The 20,298-nt window shown below is 48.4% G+C and overlaps 2 protein-coding genes across 2 annotated transcripts; one reads left to right on the top strand and one right to left on the bottom strand.

Annotated features, from left to right (window-relative positions):
• Positions 1 to 2,555: 2,555 nt before the first annotated feature.
• Positions 2,556 to 3,488, bottom strand: LOC136638744 (olfactory receptor 13H1-like). The gene has a single exon (XM_066612774.1). It carries the CDS (start codon positions 3,486 to 3,488, stop codon positions 2,556 to 2,558), a length of 933 nt encoding a protein of 310 aa, XP_066468871.1.
• Positions 3,489 to 6,061: 2,573 nt separating this feature from the next.
• Positions 6,062 to 19,944, top strand: LOC136642211 (olfactory receptor 13H1-like). The gene is made up of 2 exons (XM_066618551.1): positions 6,062 to 6,131; positions 18,858 to 19,944. Exon 2 carries the CDS (start codon positions 18,880 to 18,882, stop codon positions 19,804 to 19,806), a length of 927 nt encoding a protein of 308 aa, XP_066474648.1. The 5' UTR covers positions 6,062 to 6,131; positions 18,858 to 18,879; the 3' UTR covers positions 19,807 to 19,944.
• The last annotated feature ends 354 nt before the right edge of the window (positions 19,945 to 20,298 follow it).

Below are 20,298 nucleotides of genomic sequence, written 5' to 3'. Positions count from 1 at the left end.
ATGTGTCAGGGTTGCCAATTACTTTGCCCCTTGCCTGACCTTTCCCTCCCTGCTTGCAAGCCAAATTTCCTATATGGAGGAAAAGGCTTGTAGCAGTTAGGGTCAGAGAAAGAGAAGAAGAGGAAGACGCGCCCCATGGCCAGAGCTCTCTGAACACCTTTGCTTCACTTAAAAGTGTTTCAAAGGGACCTCGTTTTGTTTCGCTCTCTCTGCCCCCCCCCCCCCAGCCAAACTGAAACACAGGAAGCTTGCCCATCACTACCAGTGTTCAGAGATGTTTGCAGGACCAGGTGTGAACTCCAGAGCATTCCTCCCACGAAACCCTCTTTTCTGTGACCTGAACTGAGTGGGTGTGATATGAGTCTTCAGTCTCGGATTTGATTGCGAAACATCTATTCACCTGGAATGGTCCTGAAACACCGGGAGGAATAATTGGGAAGGAAGTCCAACTGGCTGAGTATTGCTTCTTCAAAACTTTTAAACTACCTACCATTCAGCCCATCTCTTCCTAGAGTCATGAGTGTCATAAATGAGAGTAATGAATTATATTCAGATTGTGCGCAGCTGGCTAGTGATCACTCCCTTAAACACTGCCAGTTACCTTTCATTTTTTTTTTTATGTGTTGGAAGTGGAGAAAGTGCAATAACCCTCCACAAGTATCCTGCACCTGAAGGGGGCAACGGAGCTAGTAAGTCAGCCAAGTGGAATGGAGAGTTTCACCTCTTATTTTTCAGTAAGTTCTCTTTAGGTATGCAGATTGCTATTCTTAGGTTAGTTTTCCTCCTTCCCAGATTGCTCTTCACAGCTGAGTAGCAAGCATGTAGGCTGTCTCTTGCACTCTCTTCCTCTGTAACTAGGAATGAAAGATCTCTGGTTTTTCCATGGGCATTTTTGATCCCACTCTCCCTTCTCTACATAGAGAAGGATCCATGTTTAGCCTGATGCTGGGATGGTAAAGCTCTACCCAATGGCGTCACTGGGGGGTGCAGGGGGTGTGGGCTGCACTGGGTGACACGCACGGGGGTGACACACACTTGGGTGGTGACACGCTAAAATCACGGTGGTTAGGAGTAACCCCATCATGGTATATACTGTTGGATGTGGAACTTTGAGCAAAATGCAATGCAAAAAACCAGAGTGAAATCTCTCCTTTCTACCAAAAGTTATAGCCAAAAAACTGGAGAACAAAAAATGCATGGAGTCCTATGGAAAGTGAAACTGAGCCATATTTCGCGTTTACTCATGAGTAGGTGAACTTGCCTTAGTCCTTCGGAAAGGGCAGGCTGAGAGGAATCCAATGATACCAGAATGGTTCTGATCCAATGAATGCAGCCCCCAAAAACACCTGAGAAGGAAGTCCCTCCCTCCAAGCAGACAAATGTATTTAACCCTATGGAAAGAGAAATTAAGCCTCACGGTTGCGCCAGAAGGCAGCCTCCCCCCCCCCACTAAAAAGGATCAAAACAGAGGCTTTAGGTGAACTTTTCTAAGACTTGCAAAGCCAGGTAGATCCTGACAGTGTTCTGGTTTAAACAGTAGTTCTTAAATTGAACTGGGCACTGGGCGGGGTTGAAAACCTTACTGATTTTGGAGGGGGGTGTTATTGCAGGCAGGGTACAGAGGAAATTCACTTGGCGGAACAGGGCTGGCTTCTGCTTATTTATTTGTTTTACTTTAATTATTTATTCTTATTTATTTTAATTTGCCTGATGATGTCACTTCCACCATGACATCACTTCTGGTGAGTCTTGGAAAGATTATCATTCTAAAAAGTGGGTCCCAGTGCTAAAAGTTTGAGAACTGCTGCAATAAGGTGTTAGTAAGTTGGACACCCTGGGGGGAGTGTGAAGCCACTAGTGACCAAAATCACTAAAATCAGAGTTTGGAGGACTAACACCATCATGTTACATATCAATCAATGCGTAATTTCATGCAGAATGTGTTCAATCTTTGTTCTATCAAAAGGTAAAGCCAAAAAGCCAGTGGGGGCGGGGCAATGGTATATCACCACGCCCAGCACTTGGGGTGTTGCCCCACCCACTGCATGGAGGGTGACACGCTGGCATTCCGCACCAGGTAACCCGAACCCTAGTGACGCCACTGGGAAACTGCTGCCTCTGCCTAACAGGACACATTTGCAGTCAGTGTCCTACCTATCTAGTAACTCAGTAAGAAATAAACCTGCCTTACCTTTGTTGCATTCTTACCAATGAATGCAAAGATTCCAGAAACACTAAGAAGTGGACTCATTACGGAGCTGGTCTTTTTTTATTTATTTAAAGCAAAAATACTCACAAGAGGGCAAACATTTTCCAAGGAACAGTCAAGCAATTCCTTTCAAAAATATAAGTAGGTGCTAATATAGCAGTCACTCCTGACTATCCCATTTTCAAAACCAAATGGATTTCTGGATAAGAAAGTTAATCTTGACTAAGGTGAACTCACACTGGGGACAGAAGCCATAACTTTTGCCACTACCTCATGTAGCAGATGATCACCATCAAATATTACCAGTGTTGAGCCCCTGTGCCACGTAAGTGGAGTGCATGCTTCTTTACTCTGACAATTTCCTTCCAAGCAGTTTCCAGAATGCCCCCTTCACATCTTTGTTCCTCAAGCTGTAGATCAGAGGGTTCAGCATGGGAGTCAGAGCCCCGTATGCTACAGATATGACCTTTTCCTTGTCAGAAACAGACTTTTCTTGGGGCTTCAAGTACATGATCATGATTGTGCCATAAAAGATACTCACCACCGTGAGGTGAGAGCTACAGGTGGAGAATGCTTTCTTGCGCCCCTGTGTTGAATTGATACGCAGCACAGCCAGACCTATGCGCCCATATGTGACAACAATGAAACCAAAGGGTGGTATTAGGATAAAGAGACTGGAAACATGCATGAAAATCTCACTAATATGCGTGTCAGAGCAGGCAAGCTTGAGGAAAGACTGCAGCTCACATCCAAAGTGGTTGATGATGTGTTGGCCACAGAAGTCAGTGGGCTGCAACACCCCATTAATTAGGGTTATCAGGAAGGAGAAAGACAGAGATACAATCACTAGAGAAATGCATAATCTCCAACTCATGATCTGCATGTAATGTAGAGGTTGGCATACGGCTGCAAAACGGTCATATGCCATGATAGCAAGGAGAATGCATTCGGCTACAATGAGCAATAGACCAATGTACATCTGGGCTAAGCATCTGGACAAGGAGATTGTGGGTCTGGGAATAAAGCAGTTGGCCAACACCTCAGGAATTGTATTGCTGGTGAGGATGAGGTCTATCGAGGAGAGGACACAGAGGAAGAAATACATGGGGGTATGAAGCCGTGGGTCAGCGATACTCAACAGGATGAGGAGCCCATTGCCAAGAAAGCTGATGAGGTAAGCCACCAAGAGTAACCCAAAGAACACAGCCTGAGCTCTTGGGTGTTGCGATAACCCAATTAAAATGAATTCAGTCACCATTGTCTCATTTGAAGCTCCCATTACGTTCTCTGCTGGGTCTCTTCTGCAAGGAAAAATAGAACAAACTATTCAGACATGGCACTGAAAAAGGTTTCAAAGTGCTGCTGATGCCTAAATAGTTGAAATGTTTTAATTCTGTCCACCATCCATCACAAAATGAAGCATGTTGAAGTGCAATGGATGCTGTAGAAGGGACCATTATGCACATTATTCTGGCTGAAATCAATCACATGTATGGCCCAATTCTAAGAAGGTTCTGCACAGGCAGAATGTCCATTCAGTTACAAAGATGCTGTAAGCCTTCCCCCTGGTGCCAGCAGTTGTCAGGAGGCCCGCTGGAGCAAGTAAGTCAGGAGGCCCGCTGGAGCAAGTAGGTCCAGCACAGAGGCGGAAGGAGGGCAGAAAGGGTATTGAATGGGATGAGGGATGGTGGAACAGAGTGGCAAAGGGGGTGAGGTGTGAGCAGATTGGACCCAGGAGGGGGAAAGGACAGGCAGAAGGAGGGCAGAAAGGGTATTGAATGGGATGAGGGATGGTGGAACAGAGTGGCAAAGGGGGTGAGGTGTGGGCAGATTGGACCCAGGAGGGGGAAAGGACAGGCAGAAGGAGGGCAGAAAGGGGGTTGAATGGGATGGGGGATGGTGGAACAGAGTGGCAAAGGGGGTGAGGTGTGGGCAGATTGGAGCCAGAAGGGGAACAGGACAGGCAGAAGGAGGGCAGAAAGGGTATTGAATGGGATGGGGGATGGTGGAACAGAGTGGCAAAGGGGGTGAGGTGTGAGCAGATTGGACCCAGGAGGGGGAAGGACAGGCAGAAGGAGGGCAGAAAGGGTATTGAATGGGATGAGGGATGGTGGAACAGAGTGGCAAAGAGGGTGAGGTGTGAGCAGATTGGACCCAGGAGGGGGAAAGGACAGGCAGAAGGAGGGCAGAAAGGGTATTGAATGGGATGAGGGATGGTGGAACAGAGTGGCAAAGGGGGTGAGGTGTGGGCAGATTGGACCCAGGAGGGGGAAAGGACAGGCAGAAGGAGGGCAGAAAGGGGGTTGAATGGGATGGGGGATGGTGGAACAGAGTGGCAAAGGGGGTGAGGTGTGGGCAGATTGGAGCCAGAAGGGGAACAGGACAGGCAGAAGGAGGGCAGAAAGGGTATTGAATGGGATGGGGGATGGTGGAACAGAGTGGCAAAGGGGGTGAGGTGTGAGCAGATTGGACCCAGGAGGGGGAAAGGACAGGCAGAAGGAGGGCAGAAAGGGGTTGAATGGGATGGGGGATGGTGGAACAGAGTGGCAAAGGGGGTGAGGTGTGGGCAGATTGGAGCCAGAAGGGGAACAGGACAGGCAGAAGGAGGGCAGAAAGGGTATTGAATGGGATGGGGGATGGTGGAACAGAGTGGCAAAGGGGGTGAGGTGTGGGCAGATTGGACCCAGAAGGGGGACAGGACTGGCAGCGCTAGTGTGCTCTACATCCAAAACCATTCTTGGGCCTGATCTGTCTACATAGATCAACGTGGACTTGCACCAGTGATATCACCGGCACAGGTCTCAGTTGGTCCCTTGTGGCTGATGGAGCTTCTGCTGGGACAAGCAGACCAATGTCCCCTTACCCCAAAGAGACCTCCAGCAGCCAACAATGCCCTGCAACATCACCGCACAGGGATTTATGTTGGATTGGGTTGCTAGACTACAATCCTCTACGCTCTTACCTGAGAGTAAACCCTACTGAATCCAATGGAGGATAATTCTGAGTAGACACACAAACTATTTCTGAGCTAGATATTGGATTCATTGAAATCAATAAGCTCAAGCGTGCCTAGTTGTAAATAAATGGCTACGTGAAGCAATGATGCCAGGGTTTCAGGTTGAGTCCAGGGAGCATCCGCTGAGCCTACCGAGCCAGCCCCCTTCAGCCTTTATTTCATTTTCTTAAAGCTATACACAACAAGGCTCCGGTTTCTTTTAGCCACTGATAAAACACTTTCCCAGGCAAAAACGCATTCCTAACAACTGAGCGCTGCACTTATCTATCCCATAACTCAGGGGTCGGCAACCTGCGGCTCTAGAGCCGCATGTGGCTCTTTCAGCTGTCTGCTGTGGCTCCTCCAGGTGCAAGTGGCAAAGAGTGTGAGAGGCACCTGTGTTGGGAGTGCAGGCAGCTTCCCTCCTCTCCCTTCACCCCCACCTGCCCCGCATTGGTTTCCCCTTTCAATTTTGCCTGCTCTGCAGGCTTAAGCTCCCTGTTTTTCCCTTCCCCAACTCTCCAGCAGGCTCAGCCAATCAGCATCCAGCAGGCTCCTGGCTTTTTCTGTTGGAATGGCTCAGGGCCCTTCACTGGCTGACCACCAGCCAATCCTGAGCCGCCCTCCTCCGCAGCCATTTCGAGCCCTTGCAGCCCACCTTTCCCTGAGCAGGTCCCCACTCAGTGCAAGGAGAGGCTTTTCCTCCACAGCAGAGGAGACATCCTGTGTGTCTACTCAGTAGTAAGCCCCATTACAGTGGATGAAGCTTGCTCCCAGGAAAGGGTGCCTGGGATTGCAGCCATGGAGCCTGCTCCTATGCGTGTCTACTCAGTTGTAAGCCCTATTACATCGGATGAAGCTTACTCCCAGGAAAGGGTGCCTGGGATGGCAGCCTTGAAGCCTGCTCAAGGCCAAGCGCAAGGACGGGTGAGTGGGAGCCCAGGAAGGTCTGTTCCAGAGTAAGCCCTGATGTAGTCCCTGGGCTACTCCCAGGAAGGTGTGGAGGGCTGCAGCCTCAGCCTCCTCTTATGCAGGTCTACTCACAAGTAGTCAGTGGGGCTTCCTCCCAGGAAAGTGTGGAGAGGACTGCAGCCTGAGAGCTCCAACCAGCTTGTCTGCTTGTAGCCAATGGGGCTTACTCCCAGGATAGTGTGGAGAGGGTTGCAGCCTGAGTGAGGGAGGGAGGGCAGGCAGGCAGGCAGGGCAGAAGCTGGCCTGTGGTTGCCCCCCACCTTCCCCCCCAGCTCTGGCTTCTTCTCTGTGTCCTTTTTTCCTTCCAGCAGGGTGCCTCTGGAAGGTGGGGGGAGTTCTTTAGTATCCATGTAAGATAAGCAGATGTCATAACCACCATATGTATTGGAATCCTGGAAGATCTGGTGAGGAGGTAGATGTGGTGTTAGCAGTGGCCCCTTTAAGGGTAAGGCCTGGGCATCCAGCAGACTGTGCTGCACAGCTGCAGCCACTTGAAGGCAATAGGGTCCTCAGAGATATAAGGAGCACCTGAGGAAGGGGGTGTGGGTTGTAGGAGTGCAGGTTGGAGGTAGGAGAGGAGATGGACTGGCTTGGCTTGGCTTCCTGACTTTGACTTGGATACTCTGACACTGGAGTTTGGTGTGTGGCTGCTGTGCCCAAGACCTGCTGAGGATCCAGGGTCTGCTGTAGTGGTGGGAGGCTGCTGGCAGGAGAGAGGACCTCTGCAGGTTGAACAGGTGAGCTACCCTGGAGGTGGGGTCCAGCAGGACTGCAGGGCAGAACCAGGGTCATTTGTTGGGGGGAAGAAGGGGAGCTAATTTGCTTAAAGTGGGCCTAATTCTCCAGGCAGAGAATGGCCTTGGAATCAGGCAAAACACCATAGAGGAGCAGGTGTCTGAAAACACAGGACAAGAATGTATGACAAAACTAACTAAAAGCTACAAGAGGGGGTTACATTATTAAAATGGGACCTATAAGAGCATAAAGGTGAAAAAAACTATATATGCAGCATTTTAGATGTCAAAAGGGTTTTGTGGCTCCTGAGGTTTTTTTTCCTCCGGAAAATGGGTCCAAACGGCTCTTCGAGTGTTTACGGTTGCCGACCCCTGCCATAACTCATCTCTGTGTTTTCCCTTGCACTGGGCCTCATGCTCTCAGCTTTTCATGAACAAAGAACATACCAAGGTTTGCCTCGGCTGAGAGGAAGGGGGGTGTGCCCACGCCCAAAGTTGCCATGTCTTGCCTGGAAGCTCTAAAGCCCAGTGCCTCTGCGTGCTATACTGCTACAGCTATGATCCCTTTTATGAATCTGCCTACTCAAGTCATATTCAAATTATGCAAGGGCACCCTAGGCCTCCAGTGCTTTCTCCTAAAGGAAACTAGAACCCAGATTTAATCAAAAGGCTTTTAACAAAACCAAAAGACATGCCCCCTTCATGGGTACACACTCAGCAAATCTCTGGGTGGGGGGAGCTAGTCACACCTCCTGACCCTGACACATTCTGCTGGCCACATTGCCTGGAGACCAGGCACTTGCCATTTACCAGTAAGGGATGGGTCTGAACATACAGGGGGTTCTTCCATGTCATTTGGAACCCTGACCATGAACCCATGACTGAGCCCATGACTGACCCTGACCATGTCATTTGGAACCCTGACCCTGAACCCATGACTGAGCAGGGGGAGGGCGGCGGGAGGGCCCGGAGGTGGACGCGCGGGGAGCCGGGGGTGGGGCTGCGACCCAGCGGTTCTGCTGGATCCCAACCCCTGTCCTCGGGGCGAGCGGAGCGGCTTCCGCTCTCCTCTCACTTGTGCCACATCTGGTGGCGGCACAAGTCAAAGGAGACCTATAGAGGCACGCAACCCTTACCCACGGGTAAGGGGAAGAGCTTCCCCTTGCCCGTGGCTGAGCCGCTGCATGCTGCAATCCTGTATTGGATACAGCACAAGCCTCCTGGCTTGCCTGCTCCAGCGCGGGTTAGGATTGCGCCCTATGTTACTAGATGATGATATGCATGTCAATTGCTGGGCATATTTGTTTTTCCAATTGTAAACAGCACACTTGTAGGACCCTGATCTGGATCGGGACCATTGTGGGGATAGAGAGGCATTTGTCCTACCCCACACCACAATCCTGACCTGAATCAGGGGTCTGCATGCATGCATTCTATGGCACTTCAACATTATTTCTCTTTCTACATTCTCAGTCCTCTCAGTTCAGTGCTATCAGTGCTCCTCCAGTCATCATTTTGTGCCTCAGCTGCAAGATTCTCTTTGCATTTCACTAAGTCTAAATGTATTACTTAATGCAACAGGAAGGGACTTGAGTTCTACAAAAGCTTCAGAATAACTGGAGGCCCCATCCTATCCAACTTTCCAGTGCTTATGCGGTCATGCCAACAGCGTGTGTGCTGCATCCTGCAGTGAGTGGTCAGTCACGGGGGCTTTCTCAAGGTCAGGGAATGTTTGTTCCTTTACCTTGAGGCTGCATTGTGGTTGCATTGGCACGGGAAAGTTGCAGAAGTTTGGGCCCTGGTTCCATTAAAAGAAATACACAAGAATGAAAATGCAGTCCTAAAGCTGGTTTTGACATACATCCATTCTACAGCTAAAGTACTTTTACTTACCCAGTGTCAATTCATACAGTGATGCCTTGAGAGAAGACTGAGATATGTCGTAATCGGAACTCTTTACTCCAAGTACCTTTCAAGAGCCAGGTCAAGCAGTAAGAGCTCTTCTTGCCAACAAGCTTGCACATGTGTTCAAGGTCAGAGAAATTCAATTACCTTCAGGAACAGCTCATCTCTGCCTTAGTTCCAAAAGTGTGCTTTGGGGCTTTGCTAAGATCAATGCTCACACTGTTTCCACCTGATGAGCTGTGAGCTGTGAGGGGTATTCAAGATTCCTTGTCCACTCTAGGAGGAAAAACATCATACAATGGAAGAAATGGTGGGACGTTAATGGTCTTTTTCAAAGATATTCTGCAGCTGTTTATTTTCATCGCTTATATTTATTTTTAGGTTTCAGCGTTTCACTGAAGACGGCCCTATCTATTCCTGGGGAAAGAAGGTAATGATTTAGGACGCACTGGATCCCTAGTGGTTAACATGCTATGGGTCCTCTGGAGTATGACAGGTAGGCCCAGGGGTGATTCCAAGACTGGTCTTTAATTGAACTCCAAGGATATCACATTAGCACTTTAAAGAATCGATTATTCCTAAAAGTATATGACCAGTACAGGGAAGAGGAAAATAGCATTCAGACTCCAAGCCTTAATGATCTCCATAAACATCTCCTTTGTAACTTGTATAATAACACTTATCTCCATTTTCTCTCTTTCCTGTGCTATGGTCCATTGTACCTGCTGGGATTGAGCAGTTGGGGCCTACTTGTGGACATAGGCTGGTCCTTATGGTGTAAGAACATAACAAGACAAAATTCCTATGAATTTCTGATTTGACCTAAACCTTTCTGATTTCTTTGGGACAACCAGGGCTGGAAAATCACACATTCCCCACCCAGAGAAACAAAGAGCTCCAAACGTAAGCACTCTGGTTGCTCTATCAGACAATGGGCGCAATCCCAGCCTGAACTGGAACAGGTATCCAGCGCAGGACAGGGGCCATAAGCAGCTGAGCCAGAGGCAAGTGAAAACATTTTCCCTTACCTCCAGATAAGGGCCGCTGGCACCTATGGATCTCCTCGGACTTGTGCCACCTCTTGAGGTGGCACAAATTCAAGGAGAGGAGAGCGACTTGGAGCCACTCCATTCTCCCTGGGAACGGGGGTTGGGATCTGGCATAACTGCAGGATCCCAGCTCTGCCTCCTGCTCCCCACCTGCCCTCCCTCCCTCCACCCAGCAATGCCTCCCTCCCACCTCCTCTGCACCCCCTGCCTACTGCAGAGCATTGCGTCAGCACAGCAAGGCGCTCTGAGCGCTGGCCCAGCTTCCTCCGAGGAGGCGCAAACATGCCTTACAGCACGTTTGCTACCCTCCTGTGCGGCCCAAGTCAAGGGCTGGATTGCACCCAATGAAGCACTGGAAGCTCATAGATTAGGAAATCCCCCAAAATTTATCAAGGAACCAAACCCTGAAATCAAAACCTGAAAGGCAGAATTAAGTAATTCTGAAGGGGGAAAAATCTGCAGTTAGCATAGCTGACATGCAGGTTATGTATGCCTTACTTTGTGTTGGACTGTAACCATTGTTACTACACCTACTCAGCTGTACACTTAGGGGAAACTGGTATTTTAGAGAAGAAAAGGAAAGAAGCCAAAGGGTTCAATGCACAGTACACAGCATATTTAGGGATTATTTACAATATGGAGGGGGAATCAAATAAATGCAGTACAAGAGGAAAAAGTAAATAAACAAAAGACCAGTAATATACTAACAATCACACATAGGCTGCAATCCTAACCCACTTTCCAGCACTGACATAAGGGCAATGCAACTCCAAGGTAAGGGAACAAACATTGCCCTACCTTGTAGAAACCTCCATCTGGGCCACTGCTCCGTTGCCCGGGGTAAGGGGAATCACTTCGTGGCCAGCCTCAACCCTGCGCTGTATTCAGTGGAGGCCAGCCAGCCTGCCTGTTCCAGCGCAGGAAATGATTGGGCTATGAATGTATGCAATAAGTTGGAAAGCAGAGTTGAACAAATAAGCTTGGGATAGATTACCTATGATAGCTGGAGATTGATAAATACTATTTAGGGAAGAGAGAAAAACTGTAGAATCAATGGGCTGCATGTAAGAAGAAGGAAAATCGTTGCGTTTTCACCATTTTCACTTATTTTTCCTTAGTTTTGGACCCATCTAACATCTTGGAATCTTCTTGTTTATCTGCATGAGATCTTTCTATATTGCCGTTTTAATTCAAAATTCTGGTGAACTGAGCCACAACATGATTTTCAAAGCAGCCCCTAAATTCTGTCTTGAACATTCACATGCAAGTTGATTCAGAAGTAAGATTCACTGAGTTCAATAGGGCTGTATTCCAAAGACTTGTGTGTATAATTCAATGGGACAGATTCCTTCCTGGATAGGGATAGAATGGGCAGCATGTCTGAATCATCTCTGTAATCTACCTATATAAGAATTTCTGACTGTAAAAAGGAACATGTAATTCTTACAACACACAGTTTTGTCAAGATGAGTTAAGCTGAAATTCTCCAAAACAACTGAGCAGATTGCTCAGATGCAAATGCACAGATTTTGGATAAAAGCACATGCAAAAAGTGTGGTTAGGATTGCAGCCACTGTCAAGCAGAAGGCGAAGAAGGAAGCATCTCATCTTGGTCACTGAGGCTGCGATCCTATCCACACTTTCCTGGGAGTAAGCCCCATTGAACAAAATAGGAGTTACTTCTGAGTAGTCCTGGTTAGGATTGTGCTCACTGCCTACCCAGAGGTAAGTTCCATTGTGTTCAATGGGGCTTACTCTCAGGAAAGTGTGGATAAGATCGAAGCCTCAGAGAAGAGCATGAGATGCTAAGGGCTGCTTGTGGGAAGAGGGTCAGGGCTGCTTGTGGGTCAGGGCTGCACGTGGGAAGGGGGTCAGGGCTGCTTGGGGGGTCAGGGCTCCACAAGGGTCAGGCAGGCAGGCTTGAGCGGGAGGGGTCGCGGGGCGGGGGGGGCTCGCCCTCGGAGGCGGCGGGGGCTCTTTGGGTGGGAGCAGCTCCAGCGCCCTCCTCTTCGTCCCACCCGCACCCCCCAACCCACCGGGAGAGCTGAGCTGGCTCTCTCTGCTGGGGAGGAGAGGCGCGGGGCGGGCAGCTGAACTGCTCCTCTTGCCCTCGTCAGGGATCGCGCCCTCTCCTACATTCTCAGCACAGTCGCAGGAGGCGTCAGACACAGTCGCAGGTGTGTGCTCCCCACCAGCAAACGGTTCTCAGAACCAAGACCTTGATTAAGTAGGGGTTCCATAGAACCGGGGCGAACCAGTTGAATCCCACCACTGCTTACAGTCCAACACAAAGTAAGGCATACCTGCATGTGAGCTATGCTAACTGCAGATTTTTTCCCCTTCAGAATTACTTAATTCTGCCTTTCAGGTTTTGATTTCAGGGTTTAGTTCCTTGATAAATTTTGGGGGCTTTCCTAATCTATGAGCGTCCAGTGCTTCATTGGGTGCAATCCAGCCCTTGACTAGGGCCAGTGCAAGTCACTTGAACTGGCACAGAAGGGTAGCAAACGTGCTTTAAGGCATGTTTGCGCCTCCATGGAAGGAAGCCGGGCCAGCGCTCAGAGCGCCTTGCATTGGCATGGCTGCACTGACGCAACGCTCTGAGGTAGGCGGGGGTGTGGAGAAGGTGGGAGGGACGCATTGCTGGGTGGAGGAAGGGAGGGCAGACGGGGAGCAGGAGGCGGGGCTGGGATCCTGTAGTTATGCCAGATCTCAACCCCCATTCTCAAGAGGTGGCACAAGTCCGAGGAGATCCATAGGTGCCAGCGGCCCTTATCTGGAAGTAAGGGGAAGTGTTTCCACTTGCCTCTGGCTCAGCTGCTTATGGCCCCTGTCCTGCGCTGGATACCTGTTCCAGTTCAGGCTGGGATTGCGCCCATTGTCTGATAGAGCAACCAGAGTGCTTACGTTTGGAGCTCTTTGTTTCTCTGGGTGGGGAATGTGTGATTTTCCAGCCCTGGTTGTCCCAGAGATCAGAAAGGTTTAGATCAGAAATTCATGGGAACTTTGTCTTATGTTCTTACACCTTCATAAGGACCAGCCTATGTCCACAAGTAGGCCCCAACTGCTCGATCTCAGCAAGTACAGTGGACCATAACACAGGAAAGAGAGAAAATGGAGATAAGTGTTATTATACAAGTTACAAAGGAGATGTTTATGGAGATCATTAAGGCTTGGAGTCTGAATGCTATTTTCCCCTTCCCTGTACTGGTCATATACTTTTAGGAATAATCGATTCTTTAAAGTGCTAATGTGATATCCTTGGAGTTCAATTAAAGATCAGTCTTTGAAATCACCCCTGGGCCTACCTGTCATACTCCAGAGGACCCATAGCATGTTAACCACTAGGGATCTGGTGTGTCCTAAATCATTACCTTCTTTCCCCAGGAATAGATAGGGCCGTCTTCAGTGAAACGCTGAAACCTACATCTAAATATAAGTGATGAAAATTAATCAACAGCTGCAGAATATCTTTGAAAAAGACCATTAACTTCCCACCATTTTTCCCATTGTATGTTGTTTTTCCTCCTAGAGTGGACAAGGAATCTTGAATACCCCTCACAGCTCACAGATCATCAGGTGGAAACAGTGTGAGCATTGATCTTAGCAAAGCCCCAAAGCACACTTTTGGAACCAAGGCAGAGATGAGCTGTTCCTGAAGGTAACTAATTTTCTCTGACCTTGAACACATGTGCAAGCTTCTTGGCAAGAAGAGCTCTTACTGCTTGACCTGGATCTTGAAAGGTACTTGGAGAAAGAGTTCCAATTACGACATATCTCAGTCTTCTCTCAAGGCATCACTGTATGAATTGACACTGGGTAAGTAAAAGTACTTTAGCTGTAGAATGGGTGTATGTCAAAACCAGCTTTAGGACTGCATTTTATTCTTGTGTATTTCTTTTAATGGAACCAGGGCTCAAACTTCTGCAACTTTCCAGTGCCAATGCAACCACAATGCAGCCTCAAGGTAAAGGAACAAACCTTCCCTGACCTTGAGAAAGCCCCTGTGACTGACCACCCCCTGCAGGATGCAGCGCACATGCTGTTGGCATGACTGCATAAGCACTGGAAAGTTGGATAGGATTGGGCCTCCAGTTATTCTGAAGCTTTTGTAGAACTCAAGTCCCTTTCTGTTGCATTAAGAAATACATTTAGACTTAGTGAAATGCAAAGAGAATCTCGCAGCTGAGGCACAAAATGATGACTAGAGGAGCATTGATAGTAGTGAACTGAGAGGACTGAGAAAGTGGAAAGAGAAATCAATGCAACCGATAATGAAAGGCATCTGTAAGCTTAAAGCACCCCTGCTGTCCCTCTTCGTCCTTCATGGCCTTAACGTTGCCTCTTTTTCTATCTATTTCCATTGGGTTTCATGGAAAAAAATGTTCAAGTGCCATAGAATGCATGCATGCAGACCCCTGATTCAGGTCAGGATTGTGGTGTGGGGTAGGGCAAATGCCTCTCTATCTCCACAAGGGCCGCGATCCAGATCAGAGTCCTACAAGTGTGCTATTTACAATCGGAAAAACAAATATGCCCAGCAATTGACATACACCGCCTAAGGAGGTGCAAACGTGCATCATCTAGTAACACAGGGCGCAATCCTAACCCACGGTGGAGCAGGCAAGCCAGGAGGCTTGCGCTGCATTCAATGTGGGAATGCAGCGTGCAGCGGCTCAGCCAAGGGCAAGGGGAAGCTCTTCCCCTTACCCGTGGGTCAGGGCTATGCGCCTCTATGGGTCTCCTCAGACTTGCGCCACCTCTGGAGGTGGCACAAGTTTGAGGAGAGCAGAGCAGCTTCAAGCTGCTCCGCTCGCCTCAGGGACTGGGGTTGGGATCCAGCATAACCACCGCGTCGCAGCCACGGCCCCGGGTCCCGGCCCCGGGTCCCCGTGTGCCTGCCTCCGGGCCCGTCCTCCCCGCCCTCCCCTTGTCCAGTAATGCCCCCTCCCGCCCCCTCTCCATGCCCCCCCGCCTACCTTTGCCGCTTATGTCGGCACGCCCACGCAGACACAAGCAGTGGTGCGGGAGCCGTGGTGGAGGCTTCTGCCTCCGTCCGCGCTTTGGCGCATCTGAATGCTGCGACACAGCTCCCACCTAAGGAGCTGCAAACGTGCTTTACGGCACATTTGTGACCCTCCAGGGCCACCCATACCGGCATAACTGCCGGTTAGGATTGCGTCCTCAGTGACATAAATAATAATATCTGGGCACTACTCACTAACAGTGGAACCTTTGGACCTGTAAGAATGAAAGGAAGCTTCAATTTTAAACTGAATAAAGTATGCCACAGTTAGTGGTAATTTGGTCAATACTAATTTTCGGCTAATGAGTAAAGAAAACACAACTCTGATAATAACAGTTCTTTAGTATCCAAGTTATTGGATAGGGAATTCTCCTCTTCCCTGTCCCCCCAACAAATAATAGGCAAGTAGCTGAGATTGTACAGGTGGAAACTAATACCACAATCCTATGCATGACTACTCAAAAGTAAGAACCATTCTGTTTCTTCGGACTTATCCCAGGAAAGAAGTGGATAGAAGTTAGAATTAGTACCCTGACTAGGAACCTGATGGAGCAAGAGAGATGGCTGCTCATCCATGGAAAGAGTTAGAAGTGCAGCTAAATTTCACCTACATGTAGCAATGACTTTGGGAAGCAAACTTGACTCTAGGCCAGGTTGCTTGATGGAGTGCAGGAGCAGACACAGTGAAAAGTCAGAGAGGCAATGAAGAGACGGCAGGCAGGTTTCAAAGATATAGTGCAAGCAGGGAAGCCGCCTTTACTGAGCCTGCCTCTTGCTTTTATTCACTCTACCCTCTCTGCCTACTACAGAGGTTACTAAGGTTTACAGATAAGGACACCTTGACAACACATTCTTGAAGTCTGAGCGCTTCCTATCTCATCCTGTTGTTTACAGCACTGGGCTCAGACACACAGCCTATGACCAAGGCCAGCAGTGTTTGCTCTGCGCAGAAGCAGGCGTGCCTGCTGTTGCCACATATGCTAAAGCATTTCAAAGCCCAGTGCTTCTGCTCTAATCACTACACCTACACTGAAATTTTCACAAGAATTTGGAGACACCTGCCCAAATAAAATATCTGAGAAGTGATAGGAAAACAAGAACAGAATCATATCTGCAAGAGTAGCACAAATTTCACTCCCTCTCATTCTTTTTGCGTCTTGAGCCTGCTTCAGATATCCCCACTTCACATTCAGCAACTGGGAGAGGGCAGCAGGCTTGTTGTGTCTGCTGGATATAAGCTGCTCCCCTCTGCTGGATGCAGAGAGGGATATCTGCCCTGCTCCGGACCCACCCCGCTGGCCACATCCCACTGCAGTTGCACATTTGAAACTGGCCAAAGGCAGAAATGGAACAAGCAGAGAGGGTTCCTCCACATGACTTGGAAACCTTCATGGACAGGGTTCTAAATGACATGGAAGAACCCCGTATATGTTCAGTCCAATTCCTTACTGATTAATGGCAAGTGCCTGATCTCCAGGCAATGTGGCCAGCAGAATGTGTCAGTGTCAGGGGGTGTGCCTAGCTCCCCCCACCCAGAGATTTGCTGAGTGTGTACCCATGAAGGGGGGTTAAAAGCCTTTTGATTAAATCTGGGTTCTAGTTTCCTTTAGGAGAAAGGTCGGTCAGCCTAACATCTATACCGGGTAAGATGGTGGAATGCCTCATCAAAGATAGAATCTCAAAACACATAGATGAACAGGCCTTGCTGAAGGAGAATCAGCATGGCTTCTGTAAGGGTAAGTCTTGCCTCACGAACCTTATAGAATTCTTTGAAAAGGTCAACAGGCATGTGGATGTGGGAGAACCCGTGGACATTATATATCTGGACTTTCAGAAGGCGTTTGACACGGTCCCTCACCAAAGGCTCCTGAAAAAACTCAACAGTCAGGGAATTAGAGGACAGGTCCTCTCATGGATTGAGAACTGGTTGGAGGCCAGGAAACAGAGAGTGGGTGTCAATGGGCAATTTTCACAATGGAGAGAGGTGAAAAGCGGTGTGCCCCAAGGATCTGTCCTGGGACCGGTGCTTTTCAACCTCTTCATAAATGACCTGGAGACAGGGTTGAGCAGTGAGGTTGCAAAGTTTGCAGACGACACCAAACTTTTCTGAGTGGTGAAGACCAGAAGTGATTGTGAGGAGCTCCAGAAGGATCTCTCCAGACTGGCAGAATGGGCAGCAAAATGGCAGATGCGCTTCAATGTCAGTAAGTGTAAAGTCATGCACATTGGGGCACAAAATTAAAACTTTAGATATAGGCTGATGGGTTCTGAGCTGTCTGTGACAGATCAGGAGATAGATCTTGGGGTGGTGGTGGATAGGTCGATGAAAGTGTTGACCCAATGTGCGGCAGCAGTGGAGAAGGCCAATTCTATGCTTGGGATCATTAGGAAGGGTATTGAGAACAAAACAGCTAATATTATAATGCTGTTGTACAAATCGATGGTAAGGCCACACCTGGAGTATTGTGTCCAGTTCTGGTCGCCACATCTCAAAAAAGACATAGTGGAAAAGGAAAAGGTGCAAAAGAGAGTGACTAAGATGATTACGGGGCTGGGGCACCTTCCTTATGAAGAAAGGCTATGGCATTTGGGCCTCTTCAGCCTAGAAAAGAGACGCCTGAGGGGGGGACATGATTGAGACATACAAAATTATGCAGGGGATGGACAGAGTGGATAGGGAGATGCTCTTTACACTCTCACATAACACCAGAACCAGGGGACATCCACTAAAATTGAGTATTGGGAGAGTTAGAACAGACAAAAGAAAATATTTCTTTACTCAGCGTGTGGTCGGTCTGTGGAACTCCTTGCCACAGGATGTGGTGATGGCGTCTAGCCTGGGCGCCTTTAAAAGGGGATTTGACAAGTTTCTGAAGGAAAAATCCATTACAGGGTACAAGCCATGATGTGTATGCGCAACCTCCTGATTTTAGAAATGGGCTATGTCAGATGCAAGGGAGGGCACCAGGATGCAGGTCTCTTGTTATCTGGTGTGCTCCCTGGGGGATTTGGTGGGCCGCTGTGATACAGGAAGCTGGACTAGATGGGCCTATGCCCTGATCCATTGGGGCTGTTCTTATGTTCTTATTTAAAGCACTGGCGGTCTAGGGTGCCATTGCATAATTTGAATATGACTTGAGTAGGCAGATTAATAAAAGGGATCATAGCCATTTATTTACAACTAGGCACGCTTGAGCTTATTGATTTCAATGAATCCAATATCTAGCTCAGAAATAGTTTGTGTCTACTCAGAATTATCCTCCATTGGATTTGGTAGGGTTTACTCTCAGGTAAGAGTGTATAGGATTGTAGTCTAGCAACCCAATCCAACATAAATCCCTGTGCGGTGATGTTGCAGGGCATTTTTGGCTGGAGATTTCTTTGGGGTAAGGGGACATTAGTCTGCTTGTCCCAGCAGAAGCTCCATCAGCCACAAGGGATCAACTGAGACCTGTGCCAGCGATATCACTGCTGCAAGTCCACGTTGATCTGTGTAGACAGATCAGGCCCAAGAATGGGTTTTGGATGTAGAGCACACTAGCGCTGCCAGTTCTGTTCCCCTTCTGGCTCCAATCTGCCCACACCGCACCCCCTTTGCCACTCTGTTCCACCATCCCCCATCCCATTCAATATCCTTTCTGCCCTCCTTCCGCCTCTGTGCTGGACTTACTTGCTCCAGCGGGCCTCCTGACAACTGCTGGCATCAGGGGGAAGGCTTACAGCATCTTTGTAACTGAATGGACATTCTGTCTGTGCAGAACCTTTTTAGAATTGGGCCATAAATGTGATTGATTTCAGCCAGAATAATGTGCATAACGGTCCCTTCTATAGCATCCATTCCACTTCAACATGCTTCATTTTGTGATGGATGGTGGACAGAATTAAAACATTTCAACTATTTAGGCATCAGCAGCAGTTTGAAGCCTTTTTCAGTGCCACGTCTAAACAATTCTATTTTTCCTTGCAGAAGAGACCCAGCAGAGAACGCAATGGGAGCTTCAAATAGGACAAGGGTGACAGAGTTCATCTTGATTGGGTTATCGCAACACCCAAGAGCTCAGGCTGTGTTCTTTGGGTTACTCTTGGTGGCTTACCTCATCAGCTTTCTTGGCAATGGGCTCCTCATCCTGCTGAGTATCACTGACCCACGGCTTCATACCCCCATGTATTTCTTCCTCTGTGTCCTCTCTTCAATAGACCTCATCCTCACCAGCAATGCAATTCCTGAGGTGTTGGCCAACTGCTTTATCCCCAGACCCACAATCTCCTTGTCCAGATGCTTGGCCCAGATGTACATTGGTCTATTACTCATTTCAACCGAATGCATTCTCCTTGCTGTCATGGCATACGACCGTTTTGCAGCCATATGCCAACCTCTACATTACATGCAGATCATGAGTTCGAGATTTTGCATATGGCTGGTGGCTGCATCCGTGGCCATTGCCCTCCTGAATACTCTGATCACAGTGGTGTTGCAGCCCACTGACTTCTGTGGCCAACGCATCATCAACCACTTTGTATGTGAGCTGGAGTCTTTCCTCAAGCTTGCCTGCTCTGACACACATATTAATGAGATTTTCATGCATGTTTTCAGCCTCTTTATCCTAATACCACCCTTTGGTTTCATTGTTGTCACGTATGGGCGCATAGGTCTGGCTGTGCTGCGTATCAATTCAAGGCAGGGACGCAAGAAAGCGTTCTCCACCTGTAGCTCTCACCTTGCTGTGGTGAGTATCTTTTATGGCACAATCATGATCATGTACTTGAAGCCCCAAGAAAAGTCTGTTTCTGACAAGGAAAAGGTAATATCTGTAGCATACGGGGCTCTAACTCCCATGCTGAACCCTCTGATCTACAGCTTGAGGAACCGAGATGTGAAGGGGGCATTCTGGAAACTCTTTGGAAGGAAAGTATAAGAATAAAGAATGGTGTTCCCTACTTATAATGCCTAGTGGATAATTACTGGCAACCATCATGCTACAAGAGTTTGTGGTGAAGATTCTCGCTTCATTCATCTGGTTTCCCTGGTCACGTGGAGAAAGATGAACTTTCCTGTAAAGATGTTGCTCTTATGGTGAAAACCGCGTTGTTCCTGAAAGTCCTGCATCTATTTTGCTACATGTGGCGGAATGCTGCTGCCAGTCATGGCTTCCCCTCCATCTCCTGCACACATGTCAGCATAAAACCACATACATTCATCACATGAGCAATGCTTGTGGTTTCTTACGCAGGAGCGATGTCCAGGTTGGAAAGTCATCTGGTATAAAGAAGGCTTCAGATTGGACAAAATGAACAGGAGCCATTATGTTTAGTAATTTTTACCAAACTGGGAATTCAGCTATTGAGGGGTCCAAAATGCAAGAATATAAGATTTTTCCCTAGGTGTTTAGTCTTATTATTAAGCTCAC

The sequence above is a fragment of the Tiliqua scincoides genome, chromosome 2, assembly GCF_035046505.1.
Source record: "Tiliqua scincoides isolate rTilSci1 chromosome 2, rTilSci1.hap2, whole genome shotgun sequence".
Lineage (NCBI taxonomy): Eukaryota > Metazoa > Chordata > Lepidosauria > Squamata > Scincidae > Tiliqua > Tiliqua scincoides.
This window is presented reverse-complemented; position numbering and strand designations above follow the sequence as displayed.